This window comes from Ovis canadensis, chromosome 17 (genome assembly GCF_042477335.2).
Source record: "Ovis canadensis isolate MfBH-ARS-UI-01 breed Bighorn chromosome 17, ARS-UI_OviCan_v2, whole genome shotgun sequence".
NCBI lineage: Eukaryota > Metazoa > Chordata > Mammalia > Artiodactyla > Bovidae > Ovis > Ovis canadensis.
Window position 1 is genome coordinate 82245673 of NC_091261.1, and position 17027 is coordinate 82262699.

General features: G+C 60.8%; 2 protein-coding genes across 17 annotated transcripts in view; one reads left to right on the forward strand and one right to left on the reverse strand.

The window, feature by feature from the left end:
• On the forward strand, positions 1-13177 carry YPEL1 (yippee like 1). 13 transcript variants are annotated; one of them, XM_069558432.1, is made up of 8 exons: positions 68-242; positions 5059-5140; positions 6895-7080; positions 7599-7743; positions 8889-9166; positions 9926-9969; positions 10246-10354; positions 10900-13177. In XM_069558432.1, the coding sequence occupies exons 5-8, from the start codon at positions 9050-9052 to the stop codon at positions 10987-10989; spliced, it is 360 nt and encodes a 119-aa protein (XP_069414533.1). In that variant the 5' UTR covers positions 68-242; positions 5059-5140; positions 6895-7080; positions 7599-7743; positions 8889-9049; the 3' UTR covers positions 10990-13177. The 13 variants fall into 13 exon arrangements, with proteins under 13 accessions (XP_069414529.1, XP_069414534.1, XP_069414533.1 ...); XM_069558424.1 differs by having other exon boundaries at positions 89-242; positions 6895-7088; XM_069558425.1 differs by lacking the exon at positions 68-242 and adding an exon at positions 308-388 and having other exon boundaries at positions 6895-7088.
• The window catches only part of PPIL2 (peptidylprolyl isomerase like 2), a 19527-nt gene continuing 15347 nt past the window's right edge, over positions 12848-17027 (reverse strand). The window contains exons 15-21 of one of the 4 annotated variants that reach the window (XR_011250046.1): positions 16854-16971; positions 15455-15511; positions 15017-15089; positions 14858-14920; positions 14637-14751; positions 14293-14412; positions 12848-13853 (exon numbers count right to left, since the gene is read on the reverse strand). Coding sequence is in view for 2 of the 4 variants with exons in the window: in XM_069558419.1 (XP_069414520.1) it covers positions 14316-14412; positions 14612-14751; positions 14858-14920; positions 15017-15089; positions 15455-15511; positions 16854-16971 (548 nt within the window). In the remaining 2 variants the exon portion in view is untranslated. Of the gene's footprint in view, positions 13854-14220; positions 14413-14555; positions 14752-14857; positions 14921-15016; positions 15090-15454; positions 15512-16853; positions 16972-17027 lie in introns of those variants that run through there. The other 3 variants (XR_011250045.1, XM_069558419.1, XM_069558421.1) reach the window with 3 other exon arrangements.

The window sequence follows — 17027 nt, forward strand, 5'->3', positions numbered from 1 at the left end:
GCACGCTGATTGGCGGGCGCCGCGCTCCGAGGCCGTTAACGGCGGCGCGGCGGGGCCGCGGCTCCAAAACAAAGGGCAGGCGGCCCGAGGGCGGCGGCGGCGGGGATGCCTCGCGCGCGGCCGGGGCGCCAACGGCCGCAGCGCGTCCCGGGCCGCGCCGGGGCCGCCGGAGACCCGCGCCCGCGCTGAGCGAGGCCGGGCCGATGGGCGCTGCGGGCCGGGGCGCGGAGCGGTGGGCGGCCGTGAGTAGGGCGGGCCCGGGGGACCAGCGGCGTCGGCCGCGGGCGGGGGCCGCCGGGCTCGGCGCGGCCCGGGACTCGGGGCGGGCGCGCCGCCTCCGACCCCGCCCCGCCGCGGAGAAGGTGCGGGCGCAGCCGCCCGCCCGAGGGTAAACAGGCTTCTTCCCCCGAGGCGGGGTCGCGGCTGGGGCGGCGGGCAGTGGGGACAAGAGGGCCCCGCGTTTGCAGCGAAGGGCCCTTGTGCAGGGCGAGGCCGAAACGAATCGCGCCCGTGCGGCGCCCGCCGGGCTTCGGGGCTCGGGCAGTGAGCCCCGACCCCGGGGCGGCGCCGAGTCCAAGTCTGGCCCGTTTTGGGTGGGACTGGGCCCGGGTCCGTGGTAGGTGGACCGCGGCCCCAGCCCCGGCTTTTTCTGAGCCGCTGCGTGCCTTCTTTCTGTGGAAGCGTACACACACCTCAACCTGTGGTTCTGCGCCGAGAATGTTGTTTCCCCCTCCGGGGATGGCTCTCAGGTGCGGCCCCGAGCAGGCGGCCCCTCCGCTGTCCGGTCCCCGCGGCCTCTGCTCCCCGGAGGTGGTCACGCCGGCCGAGCGCGCCCCGGGCACCAGCTGGCCCATTCCCGGTGTTGAGCTTTGCGACCCTGCCCCGGCCTCTAGTCTGACGTAGGCCAGCTTGGGCCCCTCCGGCCGCCTCCCCCTTGTATCTTAGAGGCCAGGTGTCTTCTCCGTGGGGGGAGCCTTGGCCAGGCTCAGGGTAGCCCCGTCTTAGCAGGGCTGTAACAGCCTAGCACTGGGCACTGAGTGATCTTGATTACCCATCTGTTTGGGTCTTTTTGAGTTGAAATCGGCTTACTTTGGAACAGCTGTGTGTTCACACAAGAGTTGGAAAGGTAGTCCCATCCGTCCCACCTGCACTCTGCCCAGTGTGCCCACACCATCACCAGTGTGGCGCGGTGTGCCTGCCAAAATTAAAAACTGGTAAAAGTGCGTGCCTTTATAAAGCTCTTTATGTGGAGAGCCTTTGATCCCTCCCCGCCTTTGTCAGGGCCCGCCAGGATCCTCCGGGTGGGGAGGCGAGGTGGATGCCGACAAGGACTTGCCAAGTGGGAGTGTCTCTTCCTCCCTGGAAAGGTGATGAGTGGAAGGTAGATTCAAGTGTGAAGAAGCAGCGAAGTCCTCCTCATCTCTGACGCTTTACTCCAGTATCGTTTGGTTTTAACTTTTTAGAAAGGGGTTGGATTGGCTGATCAGCCAAACCTGCAGGAGTGGGGAGAGCGTGGAGAGAGGGGGACGGAGCAAGCTCTGGACGCGGGGTCCCTGGAGGCTGAGGCTCCAGGGAGGACAGCGGGGAGGGTTTGGTCCGGTTGGGCGCTGGGTGACACCCTGCGGTGACTGCAGCACTGGCTCTGCTGAGGGCCTGTCGCTGGCCCTGGAGTCAGGCCGTGTCCACACCCAGGAGGCCTCAGGACCAGGGTTCCCCGTGGGCGCTGTTAGGCATGGACACAGCCCTTGGCCACCGCGCAGCCTGCCTGACGCCCGGAGCAATTCTCGGGGCGCCTGGGCCCATTTTACAGGTCAGGTAGCAATTTGGCTTGAGGCCCCCAGCCTCCCCTCACGTGGCTTTGTTCCGTTTTGGTCCCTCCGAGTTCCCCCACCCCCAGCCCTCAGCGGCACACCCTCTGCTGAGCACCAGCCCCGTTCTGGCTCCTCTCCGCCTCTCTGGTTTTTCCCATCCCTTCCTCGGCAACAGGGGTACTTGATGTTTCAATGAGCATGAGGTTCCTAAAATGGCCAAGGGTCCCAGCATCTTTCCTTCCTCTTGGAACTGAAGAGAGGCAGCCCTGCCTGCTTCTTCCCTTCTGAGCCGGAAGTGGGCGGGCGACTTCTGCTAGGAGGCACCCAAGGACTCTTAGCTACTAGGGGGAGAAATTAAAACAGTGTAGCAGAGGCTCTTAGAAAAGAAAGGCTCACTGCCAGAGCACTGCTCAGCAGGCAGGTGGGCGGGACAGGGCCGGGAGGACTCAGGAACCCGGGAGGACTCCGGAGCCCACGCCCTCCCGGGACTCAGCTGCTCGCTTGGAGCTCTGGTTCTCAGGTTTGTCTTCCGAATGGTGAAGCACCATGTGGACATGGGCCTGATTCATGTTCTCAAAATAAATATCCATGCTTATTTTAGGAGGAAAACTTCTGGAATCCAGAATGTTGTTTTTGCTCTAAAAACTTACCCACACTAGCATCTTGGGGGGATGGTGGCTGCTCCCCAAACCCAGAGACACGGTGCCCGCAGCAGTGAAGTGCGCTTGCCCTTCAGGTGCTAAGATGGGCCCTGGCCTGTCAGCAGGTCCTGGAAGAGCGCACGGTACCGGTGGCTGGAGAAGCTGGCCTCGCGGACGTACAGCCCGAAAGCCCAGTTACATCACAACACGCTTCTCTGTGACCAAGATCCAGGCAGGGCCCCTGCTCTGCTGGGCCCCCCAGGGGTCAGCGAGGGGGGCGGGCAGGGCAGATGGCAGAACGCGCGGGCTGGAGGCACGCCGGCCTTTGAAGGGTGACCGTGGGCACTGAGGATGGACGGGGCCTGGCGCTCCAGTGGAAGGGGCCTCCGGGTGGCTGGCAGTTTGCGGGAGACAATCTACACCCGGAGGAAGTGAAAGAAGCGGGAAAGCCTGGGCGGCCTTTGCCCTGTCTGCTTGGCTGTGCTGCGTGTAGCGTCTCCATTGCCCCCCAGGGACGGAGCCCCCGCCCCTGCAGTGGAGGCGCCGAGTCCTAACCCCTGGGACACCCGGGAAGTCCCCAGGATGCCACTTAAACGGCCCCGCCCCGTTAGAGGTCCCTCGGAGTTGGAAATGAGGGCTGTCCCCGTTCTAAGTGAAGAGTGAAAATCGCTCAGTCGTGTCCGACTCTCTGCGACCCCATGGACTGCCGCCCGCCGGGCCCCTCTGTCCTTGGGATTCTCCAGGCAAGGAGATGGGTGGGCTGCCGTGCAGCCGCCTGTTAAAGGCGGGCCTTGGTGAAGGCTGTCCGGCGGTCTCTGCCCAGGTCACCAGTGCTTCCGCCTTGAAAGGGGCCCAGGGCTCTGAAGTTGAGCCACCAGGGCTAAAAGCGAAGGCACCACATTTAAGGCTCTTAGATAGAAGACTCAAGTGAAGACACGGAGACGGATTCGGAGCCTGCAGGCAGGGAGGACTTTCTTCCTGGTTGAGGCTGGTGTGCCCGCCACCAGCCGGCCTCCCCGCCCCCAGGACACACACCGCGAGCTGGAGGAGTCTGAGAGATAACAGGAGGCGTGGAGAGCCCGCGCCCGAGCAGGGGGCCGCTGGGGGTCCTCCTCCTCCTGGACCACCCCAGCCCAAACCCTTCCCGCCCTGTTAGTTCTCAAACCAACCAAGTCCTGGTCTGAAAGGTGCAGATGCTTCCCACTCCGGTTACTGCTTCCTTTGCAGAGCCCGCCAGGGATGCTGAGAGGGTCGGGGAAAGCCTCGGTCCCCCGCCGACCCTCCCGGGCCCGGCCTCTCTGTCCCGCTGGCTCCCTGCCCATTTGCGCTGGGCTGTGTGTGCAGAGCTTCCTATATTGTGGCTGGAACTGTGTTCCACAGTGACTTTGGGGAAGATTCATACTCACGGTATCTCCAGTCCTGGTCACGGTGTGGCTCCCCATGGATGCCCAGCTCAGCCGCGCAGTCGTTGTCTGACTGCGACCCCATGGGCTGCAGCACGCCAGGCCTCTCTGTCCATCACCGACTCCCGGAGCTCACTCAGACTCATGCCCATCGAGTCGGTGATGCCATCCAGCCGTCTCATCCTCGGTCGTCCCCTTCTCCTCCCGCCTTCAGTCTTTCCCAGCCTCAAAGATAGAAAGTGAGGTCGCTCGGTCGTGTCCGACTCTTTGCGACCCCATGGACTGTAGCCTACCAGGATCCTCTGTCCATGGGATTCTCCAGGCAATAGTACTGGAGTGGATTGCCATTTCCTTCCCCGGGGACCTTCCTGACCCAGGGATTGAACCCACATTGTCTCCCACATTGTAGACAGATGCTTAACCGTCTGAGCCACTAGGAAGTCATAGGGTCTTTTCAAATGAGTCAGGTCTTCGCATCAGGTGGCCAAAGTATTGCAGTTTCAGCTTCAGCATCAGTCCTTCCAATGAATATTCAGGACTGATTTGATCTCCTTGCAGTCCAAGGGACCCTCAAGAGTCTTCTCCAACACCACAGTTCAAAAGCATCAATTCTTCGGCGCTCAGCCTGCTTTATGGATGTAGGGCTGTATTTTTACCCCTCAGAGTTGTGTCCAAGGTGTTTCGGGTCTTGGATCTGCTCCCAGATGCTCTGTTGTTACACTGCTGTGTGCCAGCTTGTTTTCAGTTAGGCGGCCTTTCTTGTGGAGCTGGCTGGGGCTCCTGGGAGCGCTGAATGCAGGTGTCGAGGCATCCTGGTTTAGTGCCCACCTCAAAGGAAACTTTCCAACTTGTAACATTGTGTATGATGTTTCCCAAGAGTGGTTTCTTCTTTGTTGCTTTGGTACATGCCTCAAAACAGTTCTCTTTACAATCTTAGTTTGCATGGAATGTTTTTTAAATTGTGAATGCATGTTAAATTTTTCCGAACTTTTCTCCATCCATTCAGATAAATGGAACAACTGGTGGAAATTTTTCTACTGTTAACTCATCTTGCGTTCTTGTGATAAAACTGCCTCAACTGTACAGTCCTGTAACACAGAGCTGGGCCCCGCCTGGTCCATAGTACATAGATGTTGCATCGTGGTTTCTTTGAAGAAACTTGGTGAGTTCCATTCTTGTTTTCCTTTTCTGGCTCTGCCGCAGGACTTGCGAGGTCTGTTCCCCAGCCACGGATTGAACCTGAGCCCCAGCAGTGAAAGTGCTGACCCCCAGACAGGGGTTTGAGGTGAGGTTAAGCCACGTGAAACGGTGGGAAGGTGCTTCCTCTCTCTCTCCTCTGGAAGCGCTCTCACCAGGTTGGGACGCGTCCTCTCTGGAGGTGCAGCCAACTTCTCCAGGAAGTTCTTTGCTATCAGGGTGTGTATTGGAGAATTTTTACCAGTGACTTGATTTGTGTTGACAGGATTATTCAGCTTTTCTAGTTCTTCCTGAGTCATATTTTTAATTTTCCAGGAATTATTCTGTGTGGCTTACGCCTTGCAACTGTGTTGACTTGAGGTGACTGCAGCATCTCTCCCCAAGTCTTGCCCACAGAAGACGCCACCCATTTGCGTTTCCGAGGCTGGCTGAGCTGACGGGCACACCTCTGCCTTGTTGATCCTCTCCAGAGGGTCCATGCTCCCTTTTCTCTTTCCTTATATTTTCCCCTATTTTTCCTTTTCTTATATTTTCTTGGGGTTGTTTTCCTGTGACTTCTCAACGTTTTTAAAGATGGGTGTTTAGCTCAGTAATCCCGCCTGTCTTCTAATATCCATCCTGTAAGAGCCTACGGTCCCCTTTAAGTTCTGATAATTATTTGTTTGGAAGTGAAAGTCGCTCAGCCGTGCCTGACTCTTTGTGACCTCTTGGATTATACAGTCCATGGGATTCTCCAGGCCAGAACACTGGAGCGGGGAGCCTTTTCCTTCTCCAGGGCATCTTCCCCACCCAGGGATCACTCAGGTCTCTCGCCTTGCAGGCGGATTCTCTACCAGCTGAGCCACAAGGGGAGCCCCTTTTATTGTTCAGAACATTTCCTGATTTCCATATAGCAGCATATTTCCTAAGTAACAAGCATATGAGCATTTCTCTAGTTAGTTTCATCACTGACGTCTCGTTGGTGCTGCGGTCTGAGCGCTCGCTGCGAGTCCCACCCTCAGCATGCTGGGCGCGCTGTGCGGCCGCGCTCACTGGATGTCTGCGCGCAGTGATGCGCTGGAGCCTCTGGTTTTCAGACGGTTTTCTACATGTGTTTTAGCTCCGGTTTCTTCATCAAAATGAAGTGTATCTGCCGTCATCTGTGTTTGCTCTATCAGTTGGTGAAAAATCCAGTGTAATACATATTGTATACTTATGTACTAGGTAACTACGTGTAGTATGCTGGAATATAGAAGCTATCACGCATACTACATTTATATGGTCCAACCACCAGTCCTATTCTGATTATCGATTTATCTCAAGGTTATTCCAACTTTTGACTTACGTCGTTTGAGACTGTTAGGAAGTGACAAGATTTACACTTGCTACTTACCTCCCTGCTGTTTTATCTAATGGACCTTTTTCCATTAAATGTTATTTAAGGGAAATGCAAACGCATGAACGGTGTTTCATTACTGTTACGCCCTCTTCTCTCCACCTGCTGCTCTAACTCGCTCATCTTCCTGAAGTGCGGCTGCCTGAGTGTCGTGCGCGGCGCACGGCGGGGATCTGCGGTGCGTGCGCTCCCCCTGCCTCTCTTCCCATGCAGGCTGTTAGCGCGTGGGGGGCTGTCTGTGCTGCACAGCCGAGGGCCTCGTTGACGGCTTCGTATGTAGTAGTGTGTGTGTGTGAGCCCCGAGCTCCAGCTTGTCCCTGCCCCGCCTGCCTCTCCCCTTTGGAGCCCTCAGCCCTTCTCCTGCGTTGGTTTCTGTCTTGTGCATCAGTTCGCTTGGCTCTTTAGATCCCCCCGTAAGTGGCTCCTTACGCTGTCTGTCTAACTTCGCTTAACGTGATCGTCTCCAGGTCAGTCCACGCCGCTGCCAAAGGCATTATTGTGAAACGTGTACACAGACGCCCCGCGGTACCTTCATCCGCCCGTCAGTGGACACTCGGCTGCTTCCATTCCCGGCTGTTGTGAACAGCGCTGATGCGAAGGCTGGGCTGCACGCATCCTTCTGAGTGTTTTCTCCGGATGAGTGGGGTCGGCAGGTTGTATGGTGACTATTTTCAGCTTTTTGTTAGGAAGCCCCCACACTCCTCCACGGTGGCTGCACCAGCTTGCGCTCCCAGCAGCAGCGCCGCGGGCTCCGCACCCTCTGCAGGCTTCGTCAGCTGTGGCCTCTGGGTGACGGCCCTTCCGGCCGGTGTGAGGGCTGTCGCTGCGGCTCTGACTTGCGTTTCTCTACTCTGACTTCTCTGTGGGAATCGCGCGTCAGCGAGTGATTGTGGCCACAGGTCTTGCTGCCGCCTTTGCTTCTTTTGCCCTTTCTGTGCCTCAATTTAAGGTGTGTGTCTTGGAAGCAGCATCGAGGTAAAGTCTGTTTTCTGTCTAGTCTGAAACCTTCAACTCTAACGTGAGTCTGCTTACGTTTCACCTCCGCACTGAGATGCCTGGGTTTCAATCTTCCTTCACTACCCGTCTTGCCCGTCCCCCGGCACGCGCCCTCCCTTCCTCACCTCCCTTCACACGTTTGGAAGTGACACAGCTACTCTTTTTGTTGGGACAGGTGTTTCATCAGAAGTACCTTCACCCTTCATTTAGCAGAGCGGCCCTTGAGTCCACACGCGAAGCTGCTGTTGGATGCTGCTCTGACCGCGCCTCCGCCGTGCTCTCTTGCTCGCCCATCCCGAGCAAGTCCCGGCGCTCCGGAGGTGGGCTGCCCGCCCGCCTGCACCCTCAGCCTCTTCTTTACTCAGCATCCTGCCCCCTTGTAGTCTGAAGTTGAGACCTGAGTGGGCTTTGGTTTTTTTCTTTCATTTCTGTCTGAAGCGATCCTTGAATCTCCTCCAGTGATACTTTCCTGAAGTCAAGCTGCTCGTCTGCAGGTGGCGGGTCCCGAGGTCTGTGGCGACATTCCCGCTGCAGAGTCCCGGGAGAACGGGGTTCCCCTTCAGGGCCTTCGGGGTGCCTCCCCACCGCCTCCGCCTTCTGCTGACTGACTGGGGAAGCTGCTCTGTTGACAGGTGGCCTCCCCTTCCCTTTGGGAGGCTTCTCAGACGTCCCCGCTTCTCTCCAGCGCCGTGCAGCCTCACTGCTGGGTGATGCGCTGCGGCTGACCCTCCCTCTACCCTCCTGGGGTCTGCTGGAGATCGGTCTGCACTGTGTCCTTGAGTGCTGGCAACTCCTCTCGCGTCTCCTTCCGGGGTCCTCAGACGCGTCTGCGCTCCTGGTGTCCCTGCCAAGTCCAGCGTCGCGCGGACCGTCCCTGCGCTTTCTTCTGGGAGTTGCACGGCTCTGGTCTGCGTTCGGGGCCCTGCTTCCCGAGTGAGCCGTTGCGTGGTGTCGTTCTTTGACAGGCCGTCTCTTATTTTCCTGGCACATTTGTTGGAAGGGCTCTGCCCTTTCCACGTACAGTGGTCTTGGCACCCTTGTTGAAAATCAGGTGACTGTGCGTGAGGGTGTATTTCTGGATTGATAGGTAATTTCCTAGAGACCAGTACTGGACCCACCACGCATGCATAGACATCGTGGTGCTCGGGGCAAGATGGGCCCAGCGCTCCTGGCGTCTCTCAGGTGGGAAGTTTGTTGGGTGCTGTCTCTTCCACATGTCCTGAAGCCAGAGGACAAAAGATGTTTTTGAGCTACTGTTTTCTCAGATCATTTGTGTGTGAAAGTAGTTCACCAGCCACTCCCAACTAAATGGAGAGTGGCTGAGCCACGGTGGGGTACCGCGTTCTTTGTGTGTGCTCGAACGTCCAGGCCTGCAGTTTCCCGCGTCTTCACAACAGGCGCCCTGAACCAGGCGCGTCCTGTGTGGCTCCTCCTCTCCGTGACCCTCTGCGGTGTGTGTTGGCAGGTGGCGGCGTCCCTCTCACCCGAGCTGTGTGGACGGAGCCACGCGCCCTCCGAGCAACGACGGCTGCGGCGTGTGTGTGCCAGTGCTGCTGCTGCTGGAGAGCCCAGCAGAGCTGCAGCTCCTCCCGCGCCAGCCCTGAGCTGAGCCAGGAGGGCCCCGCGATGGTGAAGGTGACCAAGTCCAAAACTTTCCAAGCGTATCTGCCAAACTGCCACCGGACCTACAGCTGTGTCCACTGCAGGGCCCACCTGGCAAATCACGACGAGCTGATCTCCAAGGCAAGTGTCTGCTCGCGAAATCAGGGGCCTGTGAGGAGAGGAGTATGGACCCTCCCAGGTGTGCTGACCTTGAGTGTCTGCAGCCTCATGGGCGGTGCTGTGGTCTTGGCTGTGGTGCTGCCCAGTGGTGGGTCCCGGGGGCTGGTGGCTGGGTTTGCACACACACCGTCCTCCTGTGCAAACCGAGGCCTGGGCTGCGGGCCACTTGGCTTCCAGGGCCAGGAGCTTGTTCCTGGGTGATAGGCAAGAACCCAAAGAAGGTTCTGATCCGTTCGCATTTCTGGTTATTTCTGAGGCCTGTCCGTGCCACTTGGTCCCTTGAGCCTGGCACCTGGGGTGGCAAGTCCCCATCCAGTGTCCCCTGCAGGCCCTGTGGCCGTGCAGTCGGGACCCAGTGTCCCCTGCAGGCCCTGTGGCCGTGCAGTCGGGACTGGCTGGAGGCTGGAGACACACAGATGCCCTCTTCTGCCTCGGTCGTCCTGGAATGAGCGAGCTACAAGCTTTCCTCCCTGAAGGGGGCTGCCTGGGGCCGTGGCTTTCTCATAGTTCCCGTAGAAAGGCACGGCAACCACCCCGTGCTCCCCTCATCTGCTGGACGCTGGCACACGTTGCCCCGGGCACAGGCTCACAGGCGCTCTGCCCGGTGGCCCCTCCACGCCCGTCTGGGTCTATGGGGGCGCCTCCACTCCCCCAGGGCAGGGCTCCCATCACTCAGCCCTGACCACGGCTGGCCCTCTGACGGCTTTTCCTTCTCTGCAGTCCTTTCAGGGAAGTCAAGGACGAGCCTACCTTTTCAACTCAGTGTGAGTACCAGGGCCGGGGCAGCACCAGCTCCTCAGAGGCCAGGGGCGTGGGGTGCCCCCAGCTGGGGTCCATCTTGGTTTCCATGGAGACAGCACTCTGGGTGCCTCCTCGCTGCCTGCGGCGTCCTGGGTTCTTGGTGGGGGAAGCCAGAAATTGTCCCTTCTCTTCCAAGGGGCAGGGGACAGCTGGGGAGTCAGGGAGGACACCCCTGGGTTCCGGGAGCAGCCGGCAGGTGGAAAAGCACCTGCGAGGGTGCCAGCGCCTCCTCCCTGCAGGGTGAACGTGGGCTGCGGCCCTGCGGAGGAGCGAGTCCTGCTCACCGGCCTGCACGCCGTGGCCGACATCTACTGCGAGAATTGCAAGACCACGCTCGGGTGGAAATACGTGAGTCACTGGGGTCTGCATCACGCGGAGACCGTGGGCCGGAAACAGGCCGGGTGCCGCCCGCCAAGGAGGGGCCGCAGGCTGAGTGGTCGGGGAGGCTGTGCCCGCCGTGCGGGTGGTCACTGGCTGGGTGCGGTCATGCGCACAGCCGATTCATCTGGCGTGCTCAGCCCGCACCCCAGGACCCTCCTGGGCCCGTCGCGGGAGGGCGGGGGAAGTGCATGGAAGACACGCTCCCTTCCTCAGTGCGCCCCACCCCGCCCCCAGCTCCTTTACCCGACTCGTGACCCCGAGCCTCAGGAAGGAGGCTCCTGCTCACCGTCCCTTCTGAACTGCCCTGCTGAGCCCATGCTCAGCTCCACAGCTGACGCCGTAGCTCCCGCCCCCAATGCCTGATCCCCAGCACAGTGGCCCCTCCTCGGCCCCAGGCCGCCCCGTGCAGGCTGTGTCAGGGAGACGTGACCCTGTCCTTCCTCTTTGCCACGTGTAGAAAGAAGTTGAAAACCGAAACAGGTTCTATTCTGAAACCTTTCTCTCTCTCCAAGGAGCACGCCTTTGAAAGCAGTCAGAAGTATAAGGAAGGGAAGTTCATCATCGAGCTTGCTCACATGGTCAAAGACAACGGCTGGGAGTAAAGCGGGCGTCCCGTCCCCCCGGGCGTGACCGAGACGGTCCCCGTCAAGGAGCTGGGGCGTGTCCGAGGGCGGGCGACCCCCCTGGCCGGCCCCGGGTGAGGCAGCCCCCGCCAGCTATGTCCTCTTCACGCACATGGTTGTTTCTGAAATGTTTCGAGGACCTGTTTCTAATTTCTCAAGATCCAGGGAAAGACTTGACTGATGACGTGTCCATCTAGCCCCTGCCTTCTGTAACCAATGCTTTTAAGGCAGAGTTTGGCTGTATTCTGTTTTGATGGAAAACCAGACTGAGTGCCATGGACCCCAGGGCGGCCTCTCTGGAGAGCCAGCCCTGCTCATGTCTGGAGTGAAGGGAGGGGACCACTTCGCCCCGACTCTTGGACCCACACTGTGGTGGTTCTGCACGCAGACCGCTGAGGGCAGAGCTCTGAAGGCTGTGCACCTCTGCACCAGGGTGCTTTCTAGCCTTGTTCAAGAGCAGAAGGTGCCACTGGTAACACTTAGGTGAGCGAGAGAGAGAGAAACGTGTCTAACGGAACACCCTGTTTGAAGCCAGTAGCTTGTCTAGAAGGCAGGTGAGCGAGTGGTCAGCAGACACGGCCCTGGGCCTATGCACAGCCCGAGCGGCTGGCCCGCAGAGTTCGAGCTGATCACACTGGACCGAGGGAAAGTGGACTTCCTTTTCTACTCTGATGTACTTGAAGAAAAAGAATTATTTTTCCTATATTTGGAAGAGGCCAGAACAGGATAAACTTCCAAACTAAGATCTGCCACTGTTTTCGCGTTTTCCACAGAAGGTTACAGCTGCAAGACAGGTGTAAACTCTGGTCGCTCGGGGGCCCCAGCCCACCCTGCTTCTGCTCGAGTTCCCACGCACTGGGCCTCTGCAGGGCTGGGCTGCGTGTGGCTTCTGGCCAGTCTGCAGAGTGTGGAGGCCAAAAGGCCCTCTGGCCGGTGAGCCCGGCCTGCCCCTTGACGCATCCAGAGGCCTTCAGTGTGCTCGCTGGGCCCTGAGACACCCAGGACCCTGGCTCCACAATCCCACAGCCACAAACTGGAGACGGGGGGCTCTCCCCTGAGCCAGAGCCCCAGCTGGTGCTCCAGATCAGGTGAGCTTCCCGTGGGCACTCTCTGACCCACACCTGGGACCGCCCCCGGGTGCTGGGTCATCCATGAGGGTGCCCAGCAGGCCGCCTCCCGGCAGAGCCCCTTGAAGGTTTAGTGGGGGCCTGCCCTGAGGGCTGAGTCCGAACCCCCAAGAGCCAGCCTCGGCCAGCGGCCAGGCACTTCTCCAGCAGATGCTTCTGGACGCCAAGAAGCCTCCTGTGGTTCTCATGTCCACCGCACTCACACGTGGGCCATGTGTACTGGGCACTTAGGTCTGGGCCGTCTCTGGGGGTGCGGCAGCCTTCTTCCCCGTGGTGCGGGACGGCTATGAAGCTGACGCCACGGCTCTCAGCCGCTTTCCTTTTGGGTCTTCTGCAAAACCCGAGCTCCTTTTGAAACCAAACGAACTGACCGTGAGCGGCTTCAAGGACGGTTGCTCCTGAGGCCACAGCCAGACGTGTGGGCAGCATGCTGGGCGTCCCCTCTAAGTTCCCACACAGCTATTACCCCGCGCCTTTCATTTAAATCATTTAAGGTATTTTTTCCTTGGAAGAGTGGGAGGTGATGCAGGGATCACACATGCGCTTGAGCCCACCATGCAGTGCTCTCTGCACGTTTACTTTAGAAACGAGGTTTAGCTCTGGCTATTCTGTACCTACATGTATATAAGTGTATATATATAGTATTTTTATACCTTAATGCTTACTCTTGATGGCATCCGTCAGCTATTAGGAGGGATCAGAAATGGGAATTGTTTCATAAGTCCTTTACTTTACCTGATGCCCTCAGCAGGGACTCACACAATCTGAATGTTTTTAACATCTAGAGAAGTACAATTTCAGCTTAGACATAAACCCTCCCTCATCAGAGGCTCTGGGCGGGCATCCCCTCTGTGGAGCTGGGGGTCTTCAGCCTGGGTTGGCTGGCCTTCCGTCAGGGCAGGTGGGCCTGGCCGCTGGATGGACGGACGGATGGATGGACAGAAGCCCAGGCCAGCCCAAAGGCGTGCTCCCCAAGCAGGACCGCCCGTGTCTGGCCCTCCGTGCTGTCTGAGCTTCCAAAATAAAGCTTGCAATGTTCACTGCGTCCTGGTCAGTAGCACTGATGGTTTGGTGGTCTGGCAGGGCAGCGAGGGGCCCACGGTGGCCTCCTCGAGAGCTGCTGCAGGCGGGGCGCCCCGCACACCACCTACCCGTGACCCCGGCTCCCGAGGACTAAGTGAGCCGCCCAGCGGTTCCCAGCCGAGGAGGAGCTGGTGCCAGGTCCTAACGACACGGGGGAGGGCGGCCTGGCCGCAGGCGGGGGGCAGGACAGTCCCCTGTGAGCCCAGGTCCCGCAGACAGTCGCAGGCCCCAGAGTCGTCCCAGTGGGCCTTGAGCGGGGGAGGCACCACCGTGTGTGTGGACCTGTGGGCCCGGGGCCCAGCAGCAGAGACGGGAAGAGCCACAGTACCTTCTGGAAGCAAGAGCCGGCTGCACTCGCTGCCGTGAGGCTTCGGGTGAGGAGAGACCGGACAGAAGTGGGCATGGAGCCTGGCAGGGGGGCAGCCGTGCTGACCCAGGAGCTCAGTGCTGAGAGCGGGCAAGGGCAGCAGGGAGGCTGTGGGCCTCCCAGCAAGAGCAGATGTGGTCCTAGGAGGCAGCTGTCCTGAGTGTCTGTGGTGCTTCTGGAAGCCGAGGGGGTGTGTCCAGGGGGAGGGCTGCAGGGGGCGATGTGGGGAGGACGGGCTCTCTGGCTCCTCGGGGGAAGAGGACACCCTGCGCAGGGCACCAGTCAGTGTGAGCACAAGACCGGGCGGGTCCCCAGGGCAGGGCCCCTGCTCAGCCCCCGACAGGACAGCAGGAGCCCCCTGTCCTGACGGCAGAGGGAGCGGCCAGTGAACCCAAGCAAGAGGCAGAAAAGGGTTTTGGACGGAACTTTGAGCTCTGCCCCCCCGAGTCAGAAGGTCTGGTCTGAGGTCCCAGGTGACCACTGGCTGGAGGACCACACCAAGTGGATCGGCCACCCTGAGGTGACCAGCGGGCGGTGTGGGGGTCAGAAGACAGCCCTTCCTCCCTGGAAGCCCGAGATGCGAAGACAGGGCCGGGCCAAGCCACCCGCCCAGGGAGGGAGCCAGGAAAGGACTCGGGCGGCAGCCAGAGCTTTATTGAAGGAAGGGCGGGCGGTCGGCCCCTGCACCCAGCCCCGAGTCCCTACCGGATCCGGCGCAGCAGCGGCTGCTACCACGAGCTGAAGTCCTCGAAGCCGCGGCTGGGCTTCTTCTTGGCCACGGGGACAGCTGCGCTGGTGGACGGCTCCTCCTCTGCTACCCGCTTCCTGGGGGGCACAGCGGACATGAGCTGCCGTGTGCCCGTGGGCCCCCAGCGAGGAGCCCCCACACGTCACAGGGCCGCATGGGCCCTGACTCCCCAGCTCCCTCCCCCTTGACAGCACAGTCCCGGAGCCTCCCGGAGTCTGACCCCCACTGACAGGCTCTGATCCTGGGACACGGGGCCTGGGCACCGCGGAAGCTCACGTGACTGCCGGGCTGATGTACTTGCCCACCCCCTGGCGGTACGTCTGGGGGCCCTGGCTCCCCTGCGGGGGCTGGCTGCTCTTGGCCGTGCTCTCGGGGGCCGCTGCCTCCAGCTGAGTCTTCTTGCGCTCCTCAGCGATCTGTGGGAGGTGGGCGGAGGCGGGCTCAAGCGCTGGCCCAGGTAGGGCTCCGGGGACAGAACTGGGCCGGCCGCAGGCACAGCCGTCCCCCCAGGCCCTTCCTCACCTGAGCATCAGCCTCTTCATAGGGGTCCACAAACACAATGGTGGAGTCGACGCGGATCTCCTCCTGGCGGGGTAGGTGGGCGTGAGCAGGCCCCCCAGCTGCCCGCCACCCACCCAGCTCCGAGCCCAAGGAGAGGGCCCTCTGCTCTGGGGCACGTACCTTAGGACGGTCAGTTTTGGGGTCACTCTCCACATTCTCCATGGCCGTCAGTGTGTCAAAGCCCCCAACAACCCTGCAGCAGAGCAACGGGGCACCTGAGAATATACGTGCCCGGCGCAGGCACCCCTGCAGACTGGGGCACAGGCTGTGAGCAGGTGGGCCGGCTGCCAGCACAGGCTGACGGGACCGTCCACACACACACGGCGTCTGCAGGGAACTTGGCGCCAAGGGTGAACACCAAGTCCTGGACAAAAGGGGGAGAGACAGGACACGGCCCAGCTCTGAGCTTCGGGACGGCGAAGGGAGAGCCTGCGAGGGGCAGGTCTTGGGTCTAAGGGTCACCCCTCCAACTTGTGCACAGACTGGACAGGGGGGCAGAGGCCTGGCCCGGGGGAGGCGGCCACCCACCCCCAACACAGACCCTGCCCAGCGTCTTACCGCCCGAAGATGGTGTGCTTCTTGTCCAGGTAAGCGCAGGAACGGAAGGTGATGAAGCTGGGGAAGGACGGGGTGGTCAGGCAGAGCCCACGCCTCCCTACCCGCCTGCCTCAGCACCCCCAGGCCAAGCTCCCACACGGGACGGTGCACTGTCAACAGTCTCAGCCAGGACAGACACACGGACACGACCGGGAGGCTGAGCCCCCGGGGCTGCACCCACAGCCTACGGGAGGAAAACGCGTGACCCGTGGCAGATGCCCCAGGAGCACACGAACCCCGAAACCTCGCCTGGAGGGGCAGGCTCGCGAGCCGGGCCAGGTGACAGCGCTGCTCACCGGCCCGCACAGCCCGGCCTGGAGGGGCCTGAGTCCACCACCCCTCGAGCTGAGAACGCAAGCGTCCACAAAGCCTCGGCTCTCGGGTGAGGGCCCGAATACACGCCCCCCAGAACGAGCCAAGAGAAGCGCCGCTTCAAGCTGTCACAAACCACAAAGCCCCCCAGGAGCAGCTGCCTGCAGGAAGGCAGGGCACCCGTGAGCAGGAGCCATGAAGTCACATTGAGAAGATAGAAGACGTCCTTGAAAAGCCGAGGCACACCCCCACATGGAGGCTCTCACGCTGCCTGATCCTCTAAAATACACGTCACGCGGCTCCGAATGGAATCATGTCCACGTCGGAGGATAAACAACTTAGCAAAGCAGATAGGAGACAGCGCAGGGACCGCCCTCAGGGACGCTGGCGCGGGAGGGCAGCCCGAAGCCCCTCCTCGTGGTCGGCGGGAGGTCCCTCTTCTGTGGGCCGCTCCCCAGGGGCCCCGCTGAAGGAGGTACAGAGAAAACCACTGGGAACAAGTCCCCCAGGCCACTGGACGGGGCCCGTCCTGCTCCACTGGTGCCTAAGACAGCCGGGGGCCAATAAGCCACGCCAGGCCGACGGGCACCCTCACCATCCGGCAGCAGCAAAGCCCTGTCCACCCATTGAGGGGCAGCTCCCAGAGGCACCGGGACCACTCAGAGACACGCCCTGTGCCCCCACGGCCTCCCAGACACGCACGAAGGCACAGCTGGGACCCCGCACAAGAGATGGACTCCAGCGCAGGCCCAAGCACACACCCCCCACCTTCCCATGGACTGTAACATCTGGGAAAGCATCTGAAACATAGCTAAGCAGCTCAGTGTCTTGAACACTCCTCCTTCCCGAGGACTGCCGTGGGGAGGCAGCGGCGAGGCTGCGGTGCAGCAGTCCCGGGCGTCCCCTGCCTCCTGCTAACAATGTCGGCCTTAGACAGGCAACGCCTAAGTGCTGGGACGGCCTCCTGGCTCGACGGACACAGGTGGGCACGACCTTGAGGGCAAGGCTGAGAGCCCGCGGAGTCCGCCCCCTGCCCCCATCAACTCACAATTGAGACTTGTTAGTGTTGGGCCCGGAGTTGGCCATGCTGAGCACCCCGCGGCCCGTGTGCGAGAGGTTGGGCCGGAACTCGTCTCTGAAGGGCTTCCCCCAGCACGACTCCCCGCCTGGAAGAGAGGCCGGAGCAGCAGGATGACCGCGACCCGAGCCCCACCCCCAGCTG